The 24,108-nt window shown below is 49.5% G+C and overlaps 1 protein-coding gene across 1 annotated transcript in view; it reads right to left on the bottom strand.

Moving 5' to 3' along the window:
* LOC144675660 (calpain-2 catalytic subunit-like) overlaps nucleotides 1–24,108 on the bottom strand; it is a gene marked incomplete at both ends in the record, with an annotated part of 110,674 nt that overhangs the window by 20,643 nt on the left and 65,923 nt on the right. The window contains 3 exons of the mRNA XM_078536307.1: nucleotides 1,142–1,227; nucleotides 5,158–5,241; nucleotides 6,941–7,112. Of these exons, the coding sequence (XP_078392433.1) occupies nucleotides 1,142–1,227; nucleotides 5,158–5,241; nucleotides 6,941–7,112 (342 nt within the window). The remainder of the gene's footprint in view (nucleotides 1–1,141; nucleotides 1,228–5,157; nucleotides 5,242–6,940; nucleotides 7,113–24,108) is intronic.

Below are 24,108 nucleotides of genomic sequence, written 5' to 3'. Positions count from 1 at the left end.
CTGTGCTGTACCTGTCCTGGGAATGTTTGATGGGGACGGTGTAGAGGGAGCTTTACTCTGTATCTAACCCCGTGCTGTACCTGCCCTGGGAGTGTTTGATGGGGACAGTGTAGAGGGAGCTTTACTCTGTATCTAACCCCGTGCTGTACCTGCCCTGGGAGTGTTTGATGGGGACAGTGAAGAGGGAGCTTTACTCTGTATCTAACCCCGTGCTGTACCTGTCCTGGGAGTGTTTGATGGGGACAGTGTAGAGGGAGCTTTACTCTGTATCTAACCCCGTGCTGTACCTGCCCTGGGAGTGTTTGATGGGGATGGTGTAGAGGGAGCTTTACTCTGTATCTAACCCCGTGCTGTACCTGTCCTGGGAGTGTTTGATGGGGACGGTGTAGAGGGAGCTTTACTCTGTATCTAACCCCGTGCTGTACCTGTCCTGGGAGTGTTTGATGGGGACGGTGTAGAGGGAGCTTTACTCTGTATCTAACCCCGTGCTGTACCTGTCCTGGGAGTGTTTGATGGGGACAGTGTAAAGGGGCTTTACTCTGTATCTAACCCCGTGCTGTACCTGCTCTGGGAGTGTCTGATTTGACAGTGCAGAGGGAGCTTTACTCTGTATCTAACCCCGTGCTGTACCTGTCCTGGGAGTGTTTGATGGGGACAGTGTAAAGGGGCTTTACTCTGTATCTAACCCCGTGCTGTACCTGCCCTGGGAGTGTTTGATGGGGACAGTGTAGAGGGAGTTTTACTCTGTATCTAACCCCGTGCTGTACCTGCCCTGGGAGTGTTTGATGGGGACAGTGTAGAGGGAGCTTTACTCTGTATCTAACCCTGTGCTGTACCTGCCCTGGGAGTGTTTGATGGGGACAGTGTAGAGGGAGCTTCACTCTTCAGCCAAGCCTCCATTGAGGGGGAGGTGGGAGAGGGCAGGTTGAGGAGATGGACTCCCAGTGGACAATCTCTGGCTGTTGCTGCAGGGAAGGAGGTTGGGCCTCTGGGCCCAGCCTGAAGCCCTGGGCCCCTGGTCCTTGGAAACCAGAGGACAGCCCAAAAATTCTTTCCCGCGTCTTCCTTGGCCATAACTAACCTGCCTTCCCTTGTCTGAGTAAAGATTCACAAAAGCTGAGGGGAGAGTTCCCCCTGGTACCTGTCACTCCATGGCCCAGTGTACTCCTTGCGGCCCCATGGATTGCGCAGTCGTAAGAGTTTTACCGTGGAGGTCCCCTGCTTCACCTGAGGAAGGGAAACAAGCAGATTAGAGTTGGGGGTAGAACAGGGAGGTGTGCGTCAGCTAGACCTATAGATTGGAGACATGAGCTAAACTTGGAGCGGCGGTGTCCATCTCTTGGCCCGTACCCGCTGTAACGGAGCTCAGAATGGGAACGGGAGGGGACAGGCTTGGGGGTGCAGGACGTCCCGGTGCTCTCTGTGTCCCAGTGCAGACCACTCACAGATCTGCAGCAAGGGAAACACGTGTGAGCAACAGGCGTGTTTAACCAGAACCTTTAAAGCAATCAAATATATTGCTGAGAAAAAAGAGACATACTGTCGAATCTTTGGGTCTTGCACTCATCAGGACAGATGCAAGAACGCCAAATTTCAAAGGGAACAACAATTTATACTTCATGAGAAAAAATGCAGATTGGTCGGAAAGTCAACTCTGATTGGTCGTTGCCATAGAAAATGCATCTGGGAATTATTGTTTCCCACATTTTAATTAAAAAAAACAGCACAACCGCTGGACATATTCTTTCTGCTTACAGAGGACAAGTCCCAGTGTGATGAATATATGTCGTTTTTAATCAAGTGTAAGTGTCCCTTTACGTCCCATCTTATCTCTGACTGGTTCTGCACGACATGAATTGGCCGAGTGGTTGACAGTGGCCACAACCTGTTCCGAGGGAGTTTTCCACACACGTGATGAGGGATTCCTTCAGCCTTTGCGAAGACTAGACATGACCTGCGTAGACAGCAATGCCGTGTCCACCTGCTTGTTCGACATTACTAGCTTATTCGCTGATGTACCGTTAAAGGGAGCCAGAGATGTTTAAACCGTGTCGCTATATCATGGCGATCTAGATTTCCTGAATCTGTATTCCGAATTAATTTAGCAACTCGCGCTGTTGCGTTCAGCTCTAATGACACCGTGTTTGCCCAAATAGATCATGTCACCATGGGATCCCCTCTCGACTCAACTCTCACCTACATCTGTGTGGGTTTCCACGAGAAACATGTTTTCAATGGAACAGCCACTAATTTCCTACCCCTTGTATCTTTCCGATACGTAGATAATAGGTTTGCAAATTTTCATGTGCAGCTGCGTATACCAATTTCCTTGCACAACTTAATGGTGTTATGAATACCTAACTCCAAGAGCTGTATCTTTTTTTTAAAAATTGGAAGGACATTGAATTATTTGGACACTTCCTTGGGAACTGACCTGTGTTTTTTTTTTAAATGGTTATAATTTCACTTTGGACTGTGAGCAACTTTTCTAAGAAGTCACATGGCTTCAGCTAAATGACCAGCAAGGCACCTGAGGAGATAAGAACTATTTGTTTACTTGAACTTTAATTGCTGGAGAAAAAGAAACTGATGTTTTCAGAGGCGGGGCCCCCTCGTGATTTACTAGAAGCCACTGGACTGAGAGGAGTTTCTATCTTGAACTTGTGTTTTGGGCTCAGTTTTTGGACTAAACTGAAAGGGGAAGGTTGCCCAACTCACTCTCTCCCTGCCTTGTCTGAATTTCAGCGCAATTAACAATATCCAGCTAAAAATCCTCAACTCAGTATAACTTGTCTGTATTTGGAAACTTGAGACGAGAGAAAGATCCCAAGGACATTGATCCCACTCTGTTCTCCTCCACACCAAAACTCCTTTATAAAAAACTTCCAGACATCTACTGAGATCAGTGATCCATCTTCGCATGCAGGAACACCAGATCGATGGCATCAAAACCCTTTGAACTTTATCCTTTTCCAAAAAATTTCCCATCGGTCAAAAGGTGTTTTTTTTCCCTTAAACGCCAATCTCTGCAGAGACCCTATTTGTTTTGTCCTTTGTATATTTGTGTGTGTGTGTGTGTGTGTGCGTTGGGATTTAAAGGGGTATATAATTACACTTCTGGATTACAAATTGCATGTTAACCAGTAGTGGCAACTTGTTTTAAAAATACATTTCATTCCATAATAAATCAATCATTCTGAGTTTATTGAAAGAAGCCTGGTTAAAGCCTCTTTTATTTTGGGTCTAACAATAGCGAAAGTAAACGATTGGCCATTTTGGTGAGTGAATTAAACATTTACACTTATGGTGCAGCCTGTGCAGTAGCGGGTCTGGAGAAACTGCGCACTCTTCCCATCCCAGTCATAACAATGGGCTCCATCCCACACTCAAATTCACCCTTGAGATGGAAGAGCCTCACCAGCTCCCTTTCCTTGACCTATTGGTGGAGAAATCTGCCAATGGGTTCTCTACCACTGTCTACTGCAAGCCCACCTTCACTGGTCAATATGTGCGTTGAGATGCCTTCAGTTCCACGCACTATAAAACCGACCTTACTGGCAGCCTCATGAATAGAGCCTGGGCCATTTGCTCACTGTGCAAGCTTGGTAATGAAATAGGGCAGATCCTGCGGGATGATGGAGACCCTGATCAGGTCGTTGCTGGCTGTTTATCACGCAGACTCATGAATTGTCCCATGGCCGCCACCTTTGGTCCTGAAAAGCACCCAGTCTACCTCAGATTTACCCTGGAAGGGTAAGGTGTCTCAAAAATTCGAGCAACAGCTGAAGCTCGCCCTTTCCCGCTGCTACTCTGCAGTGGCAACACGAGTGGCATTCGCCACGAGCAGGACGCTGCCGTCAAGCCAAAAAGATGTTCTGTCTATCACAACAAATGAGTAACATGGTGTATGAATTTCAGTGCTGCCGGGTATGTAGGCTCTGAGCCCCAGTGATTGGCAGGTCGTAGCAAACAGCAAGGCCTTTCGGCACTTTGCAATAGGCGGAGTACTGACCGCAGTGAACCAACCCGTGCTTGCAAAACTCGGAATGTAACGTCTACCGTTAGATGTGATTCCGCAATTGGACAGCACTTACCGAACAACCCTGAGTGTGCTAAGAATGACACCACCAACAACCAATTTAAGATTATCAGTCTGGCTCACAATGTGGCTCACTTACACTTGCTAGAAGCTATGTATATTCATACCCAGGGACCGGTCCTCTGTAAACAAAAAGAACATGTCCAGGCATTGTGCCTTTTTTTGAACTAAGTAAAAGCGTGGGGGGACAATAGTTCCCTGGTGCATTCTCCGTGGCAACGCCTCAACCAATCAGAGTCGACTTGCCAACCAATCAGCACCCCTCTCCCATGCAGTGTAAATTGTTGTTCCTTTGAAATTTGGCATTCTTGCCTTTGTCCTTTTTTCAGCAATACTCAAGCTCTGTACTACCGATAATGAAATGTCCCAAGGTGTTTCACAGGATTATGAAACCAAGGCGGTCAAAGGAAGTTCCACAAAGACCTCACTTAGGGGTCTTGCTTTTGGCTTTGAGCCCTGGGAGGAGCTCGCCCAGGGTCGCTGCACCCGGCACGACTAAATAAAGAAACGGTGTGGCCTCCTTCCAAAGCAAGCGCATGTCAGAGGCAGAGTGAAAATGCAGTGAGAGGTATACCCCCAGTCAGAAACTCACCCAAAGCTCAATCAACAGACTTATTTACAGCACACCTCCCCACCCACCAGAATCGCACCAACCACCCCAGGTGATGGACCCGATCATGTCACCCCAAAGGACAGACAAGAATAAAACAAATACTGAGACACATAAAGAGATATTAGGTCAGGTGACCAAAAGCTTGGCCCGAGAGGGCGATTTTAAGGAATGTCTTACAGGGGGACAGTGAGGTAGAGAGGCAATAGGGGGGGGTTTAGGGAGGGATTTCCAGAGTTTAGGCCCCAGATAGCCGAAAACAAGGCCACCAATTGTGAAGTGATTAAAATCGGGGGCGCACAAGATGCCGGGATTGGAGCAGCGCAGGTATCTCAGAGGCTTGTGGGACTGGAGCGGATTACAGAGATAGGGAGGGGTGAGGTCATGGAGGGATTTGAAAATAAGGATGAGAATTTGGATGAGATGACGGGGTCTGGCGGGTACTCACTGTGTCAGCCTCCGTGATAGCGTAAGCGTGTGCCTTCAGTAAGCCAAGGCCATTGTCCTTCTCCAAATCCTGTTGGCTTGTGGCCTAGAAACAACCCAGCGTTTAATGAGAGCGTTAGGATTGGAATCGACAGCAAACTCTAATATCCTGCTCCCCAGATCCCAGGAATCCACAAGGTGATGCTGGAGGCCAAGACTGGCTACTCCCACCAGGAAACCCGACAGGTTGGGAGGTTGATTGTGAACGGCCCGAGTTACCACCCTACCCGCTCCACGGGATCTCCTTCCCTCGCTGGAAGGCAGCCGCTGTTGTGTGTGCAGCTTATGGGACTGAGAAGGCCTCATGAAGCTTCCTCGTGCTCAGCCTCAATGGGAAGAGTACGCGCAGGTCGCAAATTCTCAGACCAAAGATGGGCGCAAACCAGTTGTTAGTCTCACAGAGGGAGGCAGCCAGTGCAAGTGCCTACAATTGGTTTCCTAAGTTTCCCTCGAGCGCCTGGCCCCCATTCCCCTCTTTGCTGAGACCTCAGCCTTCCTCTCTCCCCCGAGGCCAGAATAATACCACACCCCACCCCGCTTCTCACCCCTCCTCATACACCCCCAATCTTCACCTCTCCTCAACCCATAGTCTCCCCCACTCCCCCAGGTTCCCCCTCTCCTCAACTCCCCACCCCCCCTCCAATCTCCACCTCTCCTCAAGCCCCCAAGCTCCCTCACTCCCCAACCACCCCACCCCCCCACCCCCAGGCTCCCCCTCCCCTTAAACCCCAGCCTCCCCCTCTCTCTAACACACCCTAGGCTTCCCCCCTCCTCAACTCCCCAGTCTCCCCCTTGCCCCAACTCCTCCTCTCTCCATCCCCCCGTCTCCCCTTTCTTCAACTCCCTGTCACCCACCCTCCCCAACAGCCCCCACTCCCTCTCTCCTGAACCCCTCCCAGTCTCCCCCAAGGCCACAAGCCCCCAGTCTCCCCCACCTCCCAGCCCCCCAACTCTACCCCTCTCCCCACACCCCCGTCTCCCTCTCTCCTCAATGCACCCCAATCTCCTCTCTTCCCAATCCCCCCAGTCTCCCTCCCTCCTCAAACCCCCACCCCAGTTTCCCCCTCCCCCCCCAAACACCCCAGTCTCCCCCCATCCCCAACCCTGCCAGTCTCCCCCTCTGCCCAACACCCCCAGTCTCCCTCTCTACTCAAAACCCCCAGTCTATCTCTCCCCACAACGGCCTGCGGTCTCCCCGTCTCCCTAGTTCCACCTCTCTCTCTCTCCCCCCCCTCCTCCCACCCAGTCCCCAGTCTCTGTCTCTCCCCATCCACTCAATGCCTGACCAAGATCTCCACCATCACTCTCAACCCGCCCCCTCCCCACCGGCTCCACCCCGCCCTCCGGACCTAGCAGCCGGGGAACATCCCGGCCTAGCGAGAAGGGCCACAGCCATGACAGAAAGCCTAAGGCCTCAGCCTATCCCAGAAGGATCCGCTGCCCTTTCTGTGAGTCTCCGTGGTAACTCCAGCCCCAGGATCTGGTCAGCCTGTGTGACAAGGCCGACAAATTGGTAATCGGAGCCTGAGTGAATTGGAAACCCTCAGCAGGGCTGAAGGAAGCAGCTGTGAAAACAGCGGGGTTATTGGCATTAAGGTAAAAGCAAAATACAGCGGGTGCTGGAAATCTCAATCGGAAAATGAAAATGCTGGAAAAACTCAGCGGGTCTGGCAGATTCTGCGGAGAGGGAAACAGAGTTAACATTTCGAGTCCTTTATGACCCTTCTTCAGAGTGTTGGCATTACCTCGATAGCGCAGGAAGCCAATGTCTGCTTGGTGAGCGCTCGCCTGATCAGCAGCCACAGGTAATCGGCGTTGGTGTTGCCAGGGTTGAAAGATACAGCAATCCCACCAGTGAAATCCGCCATCGCGACGGAGACATTCCCACCGGATAAACTGGAATAGGAACCATAAACCCTACAGAAACAAGATCAGAATTTCAACATTGTATTGAGGCAGTTGTCCTGACTGTTTATGAGGCATTAACTACAAAATTATCAGTGCTACAGTGCGAGGTGTGGGTATATCAGAGTGTTACAGTGAGGGGTGTGGGGTATATCAGAGTGTTACAGTGAGGGGTGTGGGGTATATCAGAGTGTTACAGTGAGGGGTGTGGGGTATATCAGAGTATTACAGTGAGGGGTGTGGGGTATATCAGAGTGTTACAGTGAGAGGTATGGGGGATATCAGAGTGTTACAGTGAGGGGTGTGGGGTATATCAGAGTGTTACAGTGAGGGGGGTGGGGTATATCAGAGTGTTACAGTGAGGGGTGTGGGGTATATCAGAGTGTTACAGTGAGGGGGGTGGGGTATATCAGAGTGTTACAGTGAGGGGGGTGGGGTATATCAGAGTGTTACAGTGAGGGGTGTGGGGTATATCAGTGTTACAGTGAGGGGTGTGGGGGATATCAGAGTGTTACAGTGAGAGGTATGGGGGATATCAGAGTGTTACAGTGAGGAGTGTGAGGAATATCAGAATGTTACAGTGAGGGGTGTGGGGTATATCAGTGTTACAGTGAGGGGTGTGGGGGATATCAGAGTGTTACAGTGAGGAGTGTGGGGAATATCAGAATGTTACAGTGAGGGATGTGGGGTATATCAGAGTCTTACAGTGAGGGATGTGGGGTATATCAGGGTGTTACAGTGATGGGTGTGGGGTATATCAGAGTGCTACAGTGAGGGATGTGGGACATATCAGAGTGTTACAGTGAGGGGTGTGGGGTATATCAGAGTGTTACAGTGAGGGGCATGGGGTATATCAGTGTTACGGTGAGGGAAGTGGGGTATATCAGAGTGTAACAGTGAAGGGTGTGGGGTATGTCAGAGTGTTACAGTGAGGGGTGTGGGGTATATCAGAGTGTTACAGTGAGGGGTGTGGGGTATATCAGAGTGTTACAGTGAGGGATGTGGGTATATCAGTGTTATAGTGAGGGGTGTGGGATATATCAAAGTGTTACAGTGAGGGCTGTGGGGTATATCAGAGTGTTACAGTGAGGGGCGTGGGGTATATCAGTGTTACGGTGAGAGGTGTGGGGTATATCAGAGAGTTACAGTGAGGGGTGTGGGGTAAGTCAGAGTGTTACAGTGAGGGGTGTGGGTATATCAGAGTGTTACAGTGAGGGGTGTGGGGTATATCAGAGTGTTACAGTGAGGGGCGTGGGGTATATCAGAGTGTTACAGTGCGGGGTGTGGGGTATATCAGAGTGTTACAGTGAGGGGCGTGGGGTATATCAGAGTGTTACTGTGAGGGGTGTAGGGTATATCAGTGTTACGGTGAGCGGTGTGGGGTATATCAGAGTGTTACAGTGAGGGGTGTGGGGAATATCAGAGTGTTACAGTGAGGGGTGTGGGGTATATCAGAGTGTTACAGTGAGGGGCATGGGGTATATCAGAGTGTTACTGTGAGGGGTGTAGGGTATATCAGTGTTACGGTGAGCGGTGTGGGGTATATCAGAGTGTTACAGTGAGGGGTGTGGGATATATCAGAGTGTTACAGTGAGGGGTGTGGGATATATCAGAGTGTTACAGTGAGGGGTGTGGGATATATCAGAGTGTTACAGTGATGGATGTGGAGTATATCAGAATGTTACAGTGAGGGATGTGGGATATATCACAGTGTTACAGTGAGGGGTGTGGGGTATATCAGAGTTTTACAGTGAGGGGCGTGGGTATATCAGTGTTACGGTGAGGGGTGTGGGGTCTATCAGTGTTACAGTGTGGGGTGTGGGGTATATCAGAGTGTTACAGTGAGGGGTGTGGGGTATATCAGAGTGTTACAGTGAGGTGTGTGGGGTATATCAGAGTGTTACAGTGAGGGGTGTGGGGTATATCAGAGTGTTACAGTGAGGGGTGTGGGGTATATCAGAGTGTTACAGTGCGGGGTGTGGGATATATCAGAGTGTTACAGTGAGGGGTGTGGGGTATATCAGAGTGTTACAGTGAGGGGTGTGGGGTATATCAGTGTTACAGTGAGGGGTGTGGGGGATATCAGAGTGTTACAGTGAGGGGTGTGGGGTATATCAGAATGTTACAGTGAGGGATGTGGGGTATATCAGAGTGTTACATTGAAGGATGTGGGGTATATCAGTGTGTTACAGTGAGGGGGTGTGGGGTATATCAGAGTGCTACAGTGAGGGATGTGGGACATATCAGAGTGTTACAGTGAGGGGTGTGGGGGATATCAGAGTGTTAGAGTGAGGGGCATGGGGTATATCAGTGTTACGGTGAGGGAAGTGGGGTATATCAGAGTGTAACAGTGAAGGGTGTGGGGTATATCAGAGTGTTACAGTGAGGGGTGTGGGGTATATCAGAGTGTTACAGTGCGGGGTATATCAGAGTGTTACAGTGAGGGATGTGGGTATATCAGTGTTACAGTGAGGGGTGTGGGGTATATCAGAATGTTACAGTGAGGGGTGTGGGATATATCAGAGTGTTACAGTGGGGGGTGTGGGGTATATCAGAGTGTTACAGTGAGGGGCGTGGGGTATAACAGTGTTACGGTGAGGGGTGTGGGGTATATCAGAGTGTTACATTGAGGGGTGTGGGGTATATCAGAGAGTTACGGTGAGGGGTGTGGGGAATATCAGAGTGTTACAGTGAGGGGTGTGGGGTATATCAGAGTGTTACAGTGAGGGGCATGGGGTATATCAGAGTGTTACTGTGAGGGGTGTAGGGTATATCAGTGTTACGGTGAGCGGTGTGGGGTATATCAGAGTGTTACAGTGAGGGGTGTGGGATATATCAGAGTGTTACAGTGAGGGGTGTGGGATATATCAGAGTGTTACAGTGAGGGGTGTGGGATATATCAGAGTGTTACAGTGATGGATGTGGAGTATATCAGAATGTTACAGTGAGGGATGTGGGATATATCACAGTGTTACAGTGAGGGGTGTGGGGTATATCAGAGTTTTACAGTGAGGGGCGTGGGTATATCAGTGTTACGGTGAGGGGTGTGGGGTCTATCAGTGTTACAGTGTGGGGTGTGGGGTATATCAGAGTGTTACAGTGAGGGGTGTGGGGTATATCAGAGTGTTACAGTGAGGTGTGTGGGGTATATCAGAGTGTTACAGTGAGGGGTGTGGGGTATATCAGAGTGTTACAGTGAGGGGTGTGGGGTATATCAGAGTGTTACAGTGCGGGGTGTGGGATATATCAGAGTGTTACAGTGAGGGGTGTGGGGTATATCAGAGTGTTACAGTGAGGGGTGTGGGGTATATCAGTGTTACAGTGAGGGGTGTGGGGGATATCAGAGTGTTACAGTGAGGGGTGTGGGGTATATCAGAATGTTACAGTGAGGGATGTGGGGTATATCAGAGTGTTACATTGAAGGATGTGGGGTATATCAGTGTGTTACAGTGAGGGGGTGTGGGGTATATCAGAGTGCTACAGTGAGGGATGTGGGACATATCAGAGTGTTACAGTGAGGGGTGTGGGGGATATCAGAGTGTTAGAGTGAGGGGCATGGGGTATATCAGTGTTACGGTGAGGGAAGTGGGGTATATCAGAGTGTAACAGTGAAGGGTGTGGGGTATATCAGAGTGTTACAGTGAGGGGTGTGGGGTATATCAGAGTGTTACAGTGCGGGGTATATCAGAGTGTTACAGTGAGGGATGTGGGTATATCAGTGTTACAGTGAGGGGTGTGGGGTATATCAGAATGTTACAGTGAGGGGTGTGGGATATATCAGAGTGTTACAGTGGGGGGTGTGGGGTATATCAGAGTGTTACAGTGAGGGGCGTGGGGTATAACAGTGTTACGGTGAGGGGTGTGGGGTATATCAGAGTGTTACATTGAGGGGTGTGGGGTATATCAGAGAGTTACGGTGAGGGGTGTGGGGAATATCAGAGTGTTACAGTGAGGGGTGTGGGGTATATCAGAGAGTTACGGTGAGGGGTGTGGGGAATATCAGAGTATTACAGTGAGGGGCATGGGGTATAACAGTGTTACGGTGAGGGGTGTGGGGTATATCAGAGTGTTACATTGAGGGGTGTGGGGTATATCAGAGAGTTACGGTGAGGGGTGTGGGGAATATCAGAGTGTTACAGTGAGGGGTGTGGGGTAAGTCAGAGTGTTACAGTGAGGGGTGTGGGGTATATCAGAGTGTTACAGTGAGGGGTGTGGGGTATATCAGAGTGTTACAGTGAGGGGTGTGGGGTATATCAGAGTGTTACTTTGAGGGGTGTGGGATATATCAGAGTGTTACAGTGAGGGGTGTGGGGTATATCAGAGTGTTACAGTGAGGGGTGTGGGGTATATCAGAGTGTTACAGTGAGGGGTGTGGGATATATCAGAGTGTTACAGTGAGGGGTGTGGGATATATCAGAGTGTTACAGTGATGGATGTGGGATATATCACAGTGTTACAGTGAGGGGTGTGGGGTATATCAGAGTTTTACAGTGAGGGGCGTGGGTATATCAGTGTAACGGTGAGGGGTGTGGGGTATATCAGAGTGTTACAGTGAGGGGTGTGGGGTATATCAGAGTGTTACAGTGAGGGGTGTGGGTATATCAGAGTGTTACAGTGAGGTGTGTGGGATATATCAGAGTGTTACAGTGAGTGGTGTGGGGTATATCAGAGTGTTACAGTGAGGGGCGTGGGGTATATCAGAGTGTTACAGTGAGGGGTGTGGGGTATATCAGGGTGTTACAGTGAGGGGCGTGAGTATATCAGTGTAACGGTGAGGGGTGTGGGGTATATCAGAGTGTTTCAGTGAGGGTTGTGGGGTATATCAGAGTGTTACAGTGAGGGGAGTGGGGTATATCAGAGTGTTACAGTGAGGGGAGTGGGATATATCAGATTGTTACAGTGAGGGGGTGTGGGGTATATCAGTGTGTTACAGTGAGGGGTGTGGGGTATATCAGAGTCTTACAGTGAGGGATGTGGGGTATATCAGTGTGTTACAGTGAGGGGTGTGGGGTATATCAGAGTGCTACAGTGAGGGATGTGGGACATATCAGAGTGTTACAGTGAGGGGTGTGGGGTATATCAGAGTGTTACAGTGAGGGGCATGGGGTATATCAGTGTTACGGTGAGGGAAGTGGGGTATATCAGAGTGTAACAGTGAAGGGTGTGGGGTATATCAGAGTGTTACAGTGAGGGGTGTGGGGTATATCAGAGTGCTACAGTGAGGAGTGTGGGGTATATCAGAGTGTTACAGTGAGGGGTGTGGGGTATATCAGTGTGTTACAGTGAGGGGTGTGGGGTATATCAGAGTCTTACAGTGAGGGATGTGGGGTATATCAGTGTGTTACAGTGAGGGGTGTGGGGGATATCAAAATGTAACAGTGAGGGAAGTGGGGTATATCAGAGTGTTAAGTGAAGGGTGTGGGGTATATCAGAGTGTTACAGTGAAGGTGTGGGGTATATCAGAGTGTTACAGTGAGGGGTATATCAGAGTGTTACAGTGAGGGATGTGGGTATATCAGTGTTACAGTGAGGGGTGTGGGATCTATCAAAGTGTTACAGTGAGGGGTGTGGGGTATATCAGAGTGTTAAAGTGGGGGGTGTGGGGTATTTCAGAGTATTACAGTGAGGGGTGTGGGGTATATCAGTGTTACGGTGAGGGGTGTGGGGTATATCAGAGAGTTACAGTGAGGGCTGTGGGGTATATCAGAGTGTTACAGTGAGGGGTGTGGGGTATATCAGAGTGTTACAGTGAGGGGTGTGGGGTATATCAGAGTGTTACAGTGAGGGGTGTGGGGTATATCAGAGTGTTACAGTGAGGGGCGTGGGTATGTCAGTGTTACGGTGAGGGGTGTGGGGTATATCAGAGTGTTACAGTGAGGGGTGTGGGATATATCAGAGTGTTACAGTGAGGGGTGTGGGATATATCAGAGTGTTACAGTGAGGGGTGAGGAGTATATCAGAGTGTTACAGTGAGGGGTGTGGGGTATATCAGAGTGTTACGGTGAGGGGCATGGGTATATCAGTGTTACGGTGAGGGGTGTGGGGTATATCAGAGTGTTACAGTGAGGGGTGTGGGGTATATCAGAGTGTTACAGTGAGGGGCGTGGGGTATATCAGTGTTACGGTGAGAGGTGTGGGGTATATCAGAGAGTTACAGTGAGGGGTGTGGGGTAAGTCAGAGTGTTACAGTGAGGGGTGTGGGTATATCAGAGTGTTACAGTGAAGTGTGTGGGGTATATCAGAGTGTTACAGTGAGGGGCGTGGGGTATATCAGAGTGTTACAGTGAGGGGTGTGGGGTATATCAGAGTGTTACAGTGAGGGGCGTGGGGTATATCAGAGTGTTACTGTGAGGGGTGTAGGGTATATCAGTGTTACGGTGAGCGGTGTGGGGTATATCAGAGTGTTACAGTGAGGGGTGTGGGGAATATTAGAGTGTTACAGTGAGGGGTGTGGGGTATATCAGAGTGTTACAGTGAGGGGCGTGGGGTATATCAGAGTGTTACTGTGAGGGGTGTAGGGTATATCAGTGTTACGGTGAGCGGTGTGGGGTATATCAGAGTGTTACAGTGAGGGGTGTGGGATATATCAGAGTGTTACAGTGAGGGGTGTGGGATATATCAGAGTGTTACAGTGAGGGGTGTGGGATATATCAGAGTGTTACAGTGATGGATGTGGAGTATATCAGAATGTTACAGTGAGGGATGTGGGATATATCACAGTGTTACAGTGAGGGGTGTGGGGTATATCAGAGTTTTACAGTGAGGGGCGTGGGTATATCAGTGTTACGGTGAGGGGTGTGGGGTCTATCAGTGTTACAGTGAGGGGTGTGGGATATATCAGAGTGTTACAGTGAGGGGTGTGGGGTATATCAGAGTGTTACAGTGAGGGGTGTGGGGTATATCAGAGTGTTACAGTGAGGGGTGTGGGGTATATCAGAGTGTTACAGTGCGGGGTGTGGGATATATCAGAGTGTTACAGTGAGGGGTGTGGGGTATATCAGAGTGTTACAGTGAGGGGTGTGGGGTATATCAGAGTGTTACAGTGAGGGGTGTGGGGTATATCAGTGTTACAGTGAGGGGTGTGGGGGATATCTGAGTGTTACAGTGAGGGGTGTGGGGTATATCAGAATGTTACAGTGAGGGATGTGGGGTATATCAGAGTCTTACAGTGAGGGATGTGGGGTATATCAGTGTGTTACAGTGAGGGGTGTGGGGTATATCAGAGTGTTAAAGTGGGGGGTGTGGGGTATATCAGAGTATTACAGTGAGGGGTGTGGGGTATATCAGTGTTACGGTGAGGGGTGTGGGGTATATCAGAGAGTTACAGTGAGGGCTGTGGGGTATATCAGAGTGCTACAGTGAGGGGTGTGGGGTATATCAGAGTGTTACAGTGAGGGGTGTGGGGTATATCAGAGTATTACAGTGAGGGGTGTGGGGTATATCAGAGTGTTACAGTGAGGGGCGTGGGTATGTCAGTGTTACGGTGAGGGGTGTGGGGTATATCAGAGTGTTACAGTGAGGGGTGTGGGATATATCAGAGTGTTACAGTGAGGGGTGTGGGATATATCAGAGTGTTACAGTGATGGATGTGGAGTATATCAGAATGTTACAGTGAGGGATGTGGGATATATCAGAGTGTTACAGTGAGGGGTGTGGAGTATATCAGAGTGTTACAGTGAGGGGTGTGGGGTATATCGGAGTGTTACAGTGAGGGGCGTGGGTATATCAGTGTTACGGTGAGGGGTGTGGGGTAAATCAGAGTGCTACAGTGAGGGGTGTGGGGTATATCAGAGTGTTACAGTGAAGGGTGTGGGGTATATCAGAGTGTTACAGTGCGGGGTGTGGGATATAACAGAGTGTTACGGTGAGGGGTGTGGGGTATATCAGAGTGTTACAGTGAGGGGTGTGGGGTATATCAGAGTGTTACAGTGAGGGGCATGGGGTATATCAGTGTTACGGTGAGGGAAGTGGGGTATATCAGAGTGTAACAGTGAAGGGTGTGGGGTATATCAGAGTGTTACAGTGAGGGGTGTGGGGTATATCAGAGTGTTAAAGTGAGGGGTATATCAGAGTGTTACAGTGAGGGATGTGGGTATATCAGTGTTACAGTGAGGGGTGTGGGGTATATCAGAGTGTTACAGTGAGGGGTGTGGGATATATCAGAGTGTTACAGAGAGGGGTGTGGGGTATATCAGAGTGTTACAGTGAGGGGTGTGGGATATATCAGAGTGTTACAGTGAGGGGTGTGGGATATATCAAAGTGTTACAGTGAGGGGTGTGGGGTATATCAGAGTGTTACAGTGAGGGGTGTGGGATATATCAAAGTGTTACAGTGAGGGGTGTGGGGTATATCAGAGTGTTACAGTGGGGGGGGGGGGGGGGGGGGGGTATATCAGAGTATTACAGTGAGGGGTGTGGGGTATATCAGAGTGTTACAGTGAGGGGTGTGGGGTATATCAGAGTGTTACAGTGAGGGGCGTGGGGTATATCAGTGTTACGGTGAGAGGTGTGGGGTATATCAGAGAGTTACAGTGAGGGGTGTGGGGTAAGTCAGAGTGTTACAGTGAGGGGTGTGGGGCATATCAGAGTGTTACAGTGAGGGGTGTGGGGTATATCAGAGAGTTACAGTGAGGGGTGTGGGGTAAGTCAGAGTGTTACAGTGAGGGGTGTGGGGCATATCAGAGTGTTACAGTGAGGGGTGTGGGGAATATCAGAGTGTTACAGTGAGGGGTGTGGGGTATATCAGAATGTTACAGTGAGGGGTGTGGGGTATATCAGAGTGTTACTGTGAGGGGTGTGGGGTATATCAGTGTTACGGTGAGGGGTGTGGGGTATATCAGAGTGTTACAGTGAGGGGTGTGGGATATATCAGAGTGTTACAGTGAGGGGTATGGGATATATCAGAGTGTTACAGTGAGGGGTGTGGGATATATCAGAGTGTTACAGTGAGGGGTGTGGGATATATCAGAGTGTTACAGTGAGGGGTGTGGAGTATATCAGAATGTTACAGTGAGGGATGTGGGATATATCACAGTGTTACAGTGAGGGGTGTGGGGTATATCAGAGTGTTACAGTGAGGGGTGTGGGTATATCAGAGTGTTACAGTGAGGGGTGTGGGATATATCAGAGTGTTACAGTGAGGGGTGTGGGGTATATCAGAGTGTTACAGTGAGGGGCGTGGGGTATATCAGAGTGTTACAGTGAGGGGTGTGGGGTATATCAGAGTGTTACAGTGAGGGGCGTGGGTATATCAGTGTTACGGTGAGGGGTGTGGGGTATATCAGAGTGTTTCAGTGAGGGTTGTGAGGTATACCAGAGTGTTACAGTGAGGGGAGTGGGATATATCAGAGTGATACCAGTGAGGGGAGTGGGATATATCAGATTGTTACAGTGAGGGGGTGTGGGGTATATCGGAGTGTTACAGTGAGGGGTGTGGGATATATCAGAGTGTTACAGTGAGGGGTGTGGGGTATATCAGAGTGTTACAGTGAGGAGTGTGGGGTATATCAGAGTGTTACAGTGAGGGGTGTGGGGTATATCAGTGTGTTACAGTGAGGGGTGTGGGGTAGATCAGAATGTTACAGTGAGGGATGTGGGGTATATCAGAGTGTTACAGTGAGGGATGTGGGGTATATCAGTGTGTTACAGTGAGGGGTGTGGGGTATATCAGAATGAAACAGTGAGGGATGTGGGACATATCAGAGTGTTACAGTGAGGGGTGTGGGGTATATCAGAGTGTTACAGTGAGGGGCATCGGGTATATCAGTGTTACGGTGAGGGAAGTGGGGTATATCAGAGTGTTAAGTGAAGGGTGTGGGGTATATCAGAGTGTTACAGTGAGGGGTGTGGGGTATATCAGAGTGTTACAGTGAGGGGTATATCAGAGTGTTACAGTGAGGGATGTGGGTATATCAGTGTTACAGTGAGGGGTGTGGGATATATCAGAGTGTTACAGTGAGGGGTGTGGGGTATATCAGAGTGTTACAGTGAGGGGCGTGGGGTATATCAGAGTGTTACAGTGAGGGGTGTGGGGTATATCAGAGTGTTACAGTGAGGGGCGTGGGTATATCAGTGTTACGGTGAGGGGTGTGGGGTATATCAGAGTGTTTCAGTGAGGGTTGTGAGGTATACCAGAGTGTTACAGTGAGGGGAGTGGGATATATCAGAGTGATACCAGTGAGGGGAGTGGGATATATCAGATTGTTACAGTGAGGGGGTGTGGGGTATATCGGAGTGTTACAGTGAGGGGTGTGGGATATATCAGAGTGTTACAGTGAGGGGTGTGGGGTATATCAGAGTGTTACAGTGAGGAGTGTGGGGTATATCAGAGTGTTACAGTGAGGGGTGTGGGGTATATCAGTGTGTTACAGTGAGGGGTGTGGGGTAGATCAGAATGTTACAGTGAGGGATGTGGGGTATATCAGAGTGTTACAGTGAGGGATGTGGGGTATATCAGTGTGTTACAGTGAGGGGTGTGGGGTATATCAGAATGAAACAGTGAGGGATGTGGGACATATCAGAGTGTTACAGTGAGGGGTGTGGGGTATATCAGAGTGTTACAGTGAGGGGCATCGGGTATATCAGTGTTACGGTGAGGGAAGTGGGGTATATCAGAGTGTTAAGTGAAGGGTGTGGGGTATATCAGAGTGTTACAGTGAGGGGTGTGGGGTATATCAGAGTGTTACAGTGAGGGGTATATCAGAGTGTTACAGTGAGGGATGTGGGTATATCAGTGTTACAGTGAGGGGTGTGGGATCTATCAAAGTGTTACAGTGAGGGGTGTGGGGTATATCAGAGTGTTACAGTGGGGGGTGTGGGGTATATCAGAGTGTTACAGTGAGGGGTGTGGGGTATATCAGAGTGTTACAGTGAGGGGCGTAGGTATATCAGTGTTACGGTGAGGGGTGTGGGGTATATCAGAGTGTTACAGTGAGGGGTGTGGGATATATCAGAGTGTTACAGTGAGGGGTGTGGGATATATCAGAGTGTTACAGTGATGGATGTGGAGTATATCAGAATGTTACAGCGAGGGATGTGGGATATATCACAGTGTTACAGTGAGGGGTGTGGGGTATATCAGAGTGTTACAGTGAGGGGTGTGGGGTATATCAGAGTGTTACAGTGAGGGGCGTGGGTATATCAGTGTTACGGTGAGGGGTGTGGGGTATATCACAGTGTTACAGTGAGGGGTGTGGGGTATATCAGAGTGTTACAGTGAGGGATGTGGGGTATATCAGAGTGTTGCAGTGAGGGGTGTGGGTATATCAGAGTATTACAGTGAGGGGTGTGGGGTATATCAGAGTGTTACAGTGAGGGGTGTGGGGTATATCAGAGTGTTACAGTGAGGGGCGTGGGTATACCATTGTTACCGTGAGGGGTGTGGGGTATATCAGAGTGATTCAGTGAGGGGTGTGGGGTATATCAGAGTGTTACAGTGAGGGGTGTGGGTTATATCAGAGTGTTACAGTGAGGGGGGTGGGATATATCAGAGTGTTACCAGTGAGGGGAGTGGGATATATCAGAGTGTTACAGTGAGGGAAGTGGGATATATCAGAGTGTTACAGTGAGGGGTGTGGGATATATCAGAGTGTTAACAGTGAGGGGGGTGGTTAATATCAGACTGTTACAGTGAGGGGTGTGGGGTATATCAGACTGTTACAGTGAGGGGTGTGGGGTATATCAGTGTTACAGTGAGGGGTGTGGGGTATATCAGAGTATTACAGTGAGGGATGTGGGGTATATCAGAGTTACAGTGAGGCGTGTGGGGTATATCAGAGTATTACAGTGAGGGATGTGGGCTATATCAGTGTTACAGTGAGGGGTGTGGGTATATCAGAGTGTTACAGTGAGGGGTGTGGGGTATATCAGAGTGTTACAGTGAGGGGTGTGGGGTCTATCAGTGTTACAGTGAGGGGTGTGGGGTATATCAGAGTGTTACAGTGAGGGGTGTGGGGTATATCAGAGTGTTACAGTGAGGGGTGTGGGGTATATCAGAGTGTTACAGTGAGGGGTGTGGGGTATATCAGAGTGTTACAGTGAGGGGTGTGGGGTATATCAGAGTGTTACAGTGCGGGGTGTGGGATATATCAGAGTGTTACAGTGAGGGGTGTGGGGTATATCAGAGTGTTACAGTGAGGGGTGTGGGGTATATCAGAGTGTTACAGTGAGGGGTGTGGGGTATATCAGTGTTACAGTGAGGGGAGTGGGGGATATCTGAGTGTTACAGTGAGGGGTGTGGGGTATATCAGAATGTTACAGTGAGGGATGTGGGGTATATCAGAGTCTTACAGTGAGGGATGTGGGGTATATCAGTGTGTTACAGTGAGGGGTGTGGGGTATATCAGAGTGTTACAGTTGGGGGGGGTGGTATATCAGAGTATTACAGTGAGGGGCATGGGGTATATCAGTGTTACGGTGAGAGGTGTGGGGTATATCAGAGAGTTACAGTGAGGGATGTGGGGTAAGTCAGAGTGTTACAGTGAGGGGTGTGGGGTATATCAGAGTGTTACAGTGAGGGGCGTGGGGAATATCAGAGTGTTACAGTGAGGGGTGTGGGGTATATCAGAGTGTTACAGTGAGGGGTGTGGGGTATATCAGAGTGTTACTGTGAGGGGTGTGGGATATATCAGTGTTACGGTGAGGGGTGTGGGGTATATCAGAGTGTTACAGTGAGGGGTGTGGGATATATCAGAGTGTTACAGTGAGGGGTGTGGGATATATCAGAGTGTTACAGTGAGGGGTGTGGGATATATCAGAGTGTTACAGTGATGGATGTGGAGTATATCAGAATGTTACAGTGAGGGATGTGGGATATATCACAGTTTTACAGTGAGGGGTGTGGGGTATATCAGAGTTTTACAGTGAGGGGCGTGGGTATATCAGTGTTACGGTGAGGGGTGTGGGGTATATCAGAGTGTTACAGTGAGGGGTGTGGGGTATATCAGAGTGTTACAGTGAAGGGTGTGGGGTATATCAGAGTATTACAGTAAGGGGCGTGGGGTATAACAGTGTTACGGTCAGAGGTGTGGGGTATATCAGAGAGTTACAGTGAGGGGTGTGGGGTAAGTCAGAGTGTTACAGTGAGGGGTGTGGGGTATATCAGAGTGTTACAGTGAGGGGTGTGGGGAATATCAGAGTGTTACAGTGAGGGGTGTGGGGTATATCAGAGTGTTACAGTCAGGGGTTTGGGGTATATCAGAGTGTTACTGTGAGGGGTGTGGGGTATATCAGTGTTACGGTGAGGGGTGTGGGGTATATCAGAGTGTTACAGTGAGGGGTGTGGGATATATGAGAGTGTTACAGTGAGGGGCGTGGGTATATCAGTGTTACGGTGAGGGGTGTGGGGTCTATCAGTGTTACAGTGAGGGGTGTGGGATATATCAGAGTGTTACAGTGAGGGGTGTGGGGTATATCAGAGTGTTACAGTGAGGGGTGTGGGGTATATCAGAGTGTTACAGTGAGGGGTGTGGGGTATATCAGAGTGTTACAGTGCGGGGTGTGGGATATATCAGAGTGTTACAGTGAGGGGTGTGGGGTATATCAGAGTGTTACAGTGAGGGGTGTGGGGTATATCAGAGTGTTACAGTGAGGGGTGTGGGGTATATCAGTGTTACAGTGAGGGGTGTGGGGGATATCTGAGTGTTACAGTGAGGGGTGTGGGGTATATCAGAATGTTACAGTGAGGGATGTGGGGTATATCAGAGTCTTACAGTGAGGGATGTGGGGTATATCAGTGTGTTACAGTGAGGGGTGTGGGGTATATCAGAGTGTTAAAGTGGGGGGTGTGGGGTATATCAGAGTATTACAGTGAGGGGTGTGGGGTATATCAGTGTTACGGTGAGGGGTGTGGGGTATATCAGAGAGTTACAGTGAGGGCTGTGGGGTATATCAGAGTGTTACAGTGAGGGGTGTGGGGTATATCAGAGTGTTACAGTGAGGGGTGTGGGGTATATCAGAGTATTACAGTGAGGGGCGTGGGGTATATCAGAGTGTTACAGTGAGGGGCGTGGGTATGTCAGTGTTACGGTGAGGGGTGTGGGGTATATCAGAGTGTTACAGTGAGGGGTGTGGGATATATCAGAGTGTTACAGTGAGGGGTGTGGGATATATCAGAGTGTTACAGTGATGGATGTGGAGTATATCAGAATGTTACAGTGAGGGATGTGGGATATATCAGAGTGTTACAGTGAGGGGTGTGGAGTATATCAGAGTGTTACAGTGAGGGGTGTGGGGTATATCAGAGTGTTACAGTGAGGGGCGTGGGTATATCAGTGTTACGGTGAGGGGTGTGGGGTAAATCAGAGTGTTACAGTGAGGGGTGTGGGGTATATCAGAGTGTTACAGTGAGGGGTGTGGGGTATATCAGAGTGTTACAGTGCGGGGTGTGGGATATAACAGAGTGTTACGGTGAGGGGTGTGGGGTATATCAGAGTGTTACAGTGAGGGGTGTGGGGTATATCAGAGTGTTACAGTGAGGGGTGTGGGGTATATCAGAGTGTTACAGTGCGGGGTGTGGGATATAACAGAGTGTTACGGTGAGGGGTGTGGGGTATATCAGAGTGTTACAGTGAGGGGTGTGGGGTATATCAGAGTGTTACAGTGAGGGGTGTGGGGTATATCAGAGTGTTACAGTGAGGGGCATGGGGTATATCAGTGTTACGGTGAGGGAAGTGGGGTATATCAGAGTGTAACAGTGAAGGGTGTGGGGTATATCAGAGTGTTACAGTGAGGGGTGTGGGGTATATCAGAGTGTTAAAGTGAGGGGTATATCAGAGTGTTACAGTGAGGGATGTGGGTATATCAGTGTTACAGTGAGGGGTGTGGGGTATATCAGAGTGTTACAGTGAGGGGTGTGGGATATATCAGAGTGTTACAGTGAGGGGTGTGGGATATATCAAAGTGTTACAGTGAGGGGTGTGGGTATATCAGAGTGTTACAGTGGGGGGGGGGGGGGGGTATATCAGAGTGTTACAGTGAGGGGTGTGGGATATATCAAAGTGTTACAGTGAGGGGTGTGGGGTATATCAGAGTGTTACAGTGAGGGGTGTGGGATATATCAGAGTGTTACAGTGAGGGGTGTGGGATATATCAGAGTGTTACAGTGAGGGGTGTGGGGTATATCAAAGTGTTACAGTGAGGGGTGTGGGATATATCAGAGTGTTACAGTGAGGGGTGTGGGGTATATCAGAGTGTTACCGTGAGGGGTGTGGGATATATCAAAGTGTTACAGTGAGGGGTGTGGGGTATATCAGAGTGTTACAGTGAGGGGTGTGGGGTATATCAAAGTGTTACAGTGAGGGGTGTGGGGTATATCAGAGTGTTACAGTGAGGGGTGTGGGGTATATCAGAGTGTTACAGTGAGGGGTGTGGGGTATATCAGAGTGTTACAGTGAGGGGTGTGGGGTATATCAGAGTGTTACAGTGAGGGGTGTGGGGTATATCAGAGTGTTACAGTGGGGGGGGGGGGGGGGGTATATCAGAGTGTTACAGTGAGGGGTGTGGGGTATATCAGAGTGTTACAGTGAGGGGCGTGGGGTATATCAGTGTTACAGTGAGAGGTGTGGGGTATATCAGAGAGTTACAGTGAGGGGTGTGGGGTAAGTCAGAGTGTTACAGTGAGGGGTGTGGGTATATCAGAGTGTTACAGTGAGGGGTGTGGGGTATATCAGAATGTTACAGTGAGGGGTGTGGGGTATATCAGAATGTTACAGTGAGGGGTGTGGGGTATATCAGAGTGTTACAGTGAGGGGTGTGGGGTATATCAGAATGTTACAGTGAGGGGTGTGGGGTATATCAGAGTGTTACTGTGAGGGGTGTGGGGTATATCAGTGTTACGGTGAGGGGTGTGGGTATATCAGAGTGTTACTGTGAGGGGTGTGGGGTATATCAGTGTTACGGTGAGGGGTGTGGGGTATATCAGAGTGTTACAGTGAGGGGTGTGGGATATATCAGAGTGTTACAGTGAGGGGTGTGGGATATATCAGAGTGTTACAGTGAGGGGTGTGGGATATATCAGAGTGTTACAGTGATGGATGTGGAGTATATCAGAATGTTACAGTGAGGGATGTGGGATATATCACAGTGTTACAGTGAGGGGTGTGGGGTATATCAGAGTGTTACAGTGAGGGGTGTGGGTATATCAGAGTGTTACAGTGAGGGGTGTGGGATATATCAGAGTGTTACAGTGAGGGGTGTGGGGTATATCAGAGTGTTACAGTGAGGGGCGTGGGGTATATCAGAGTGTTACAGTGAGGGGTGTGGGGTATATCAGAGTGTTACAGTGAGGGGCGTGGGTATATCAGTGTTACGGTGAGGGGTGTGGGGTATATCAGAGTGTTTCAGTGAGGGTTGTGAGGTATACCAGAGTGTTACAGTGAGGGGAGTGGGATATATCAGAGTGATACCAGTGAGGGGAGTGGGATATATCAGATTGTTACAGTGAGGGGGTGTGGGGTATATCGGAGTGTTACAGTGAGGGGTGTGGGATATATCAGAGTGTTACAGTGAGGGGTGTGGGGTATATCAGAGTGTTACAGTGAGGAGTGTGGGGTATATCAGAGTGTTACAGTGAGGGGTGTGGGGTATATCAGTGTGTTACAGTGAGGGGTGTGGGGTAGATCAGAATGTTACAGTGAGGGATGTGGGGTATATCAGAGTGTTACAGTGAGGGATGTGGGGTATATCAGTGTGTTACAGTGAGGGGTGTGGGGTATATCAGAATGAAACAGTGAGGGATGTGGGACATATCAGAGTGTTACAGTGAGGGGTGTGGGGTATATCAGAGTGTTACAGTGAGGGGCATCGGGTATATCAGTGTTACGGTGAGGGAAGTGGGGTATATCAGAGTGTTAAGTGAAGGGTGTGGGGTATATCAGAGTGTTACAGTGAGGGGTGTGGGGTATATCAGAGTGTTACAGTGAGGGGTATATCAGAGTGTTACAGTGAGGGATGTGGGTATATCAGTGTTACAGTGAGGGGTGTGGGATCTATCAAAGTGTTACAGTGAGGG

Source organism: Cetorhinus maximus, unplaced genomic scaffold (assembly GCF_964194155.1).
Source record: "Cetorhinus maximus unplaced genomic scaffold, sCetMax3.hap1.1 HAP1_SCAFFOLD_1085, whole genome shotgun sequence".
NCBI lineage: Eukaryota > Metazoa > Chordata > Chondrichthyes > Lamniformes > Cetorhinidae > Cetorhinus > Cetorhinus maximus.
The sequence above is the reverse complement of the archived record's forward strand: the minus strand, read 5'-3'. Positions and strand labels throughout refer to the sequence as shown.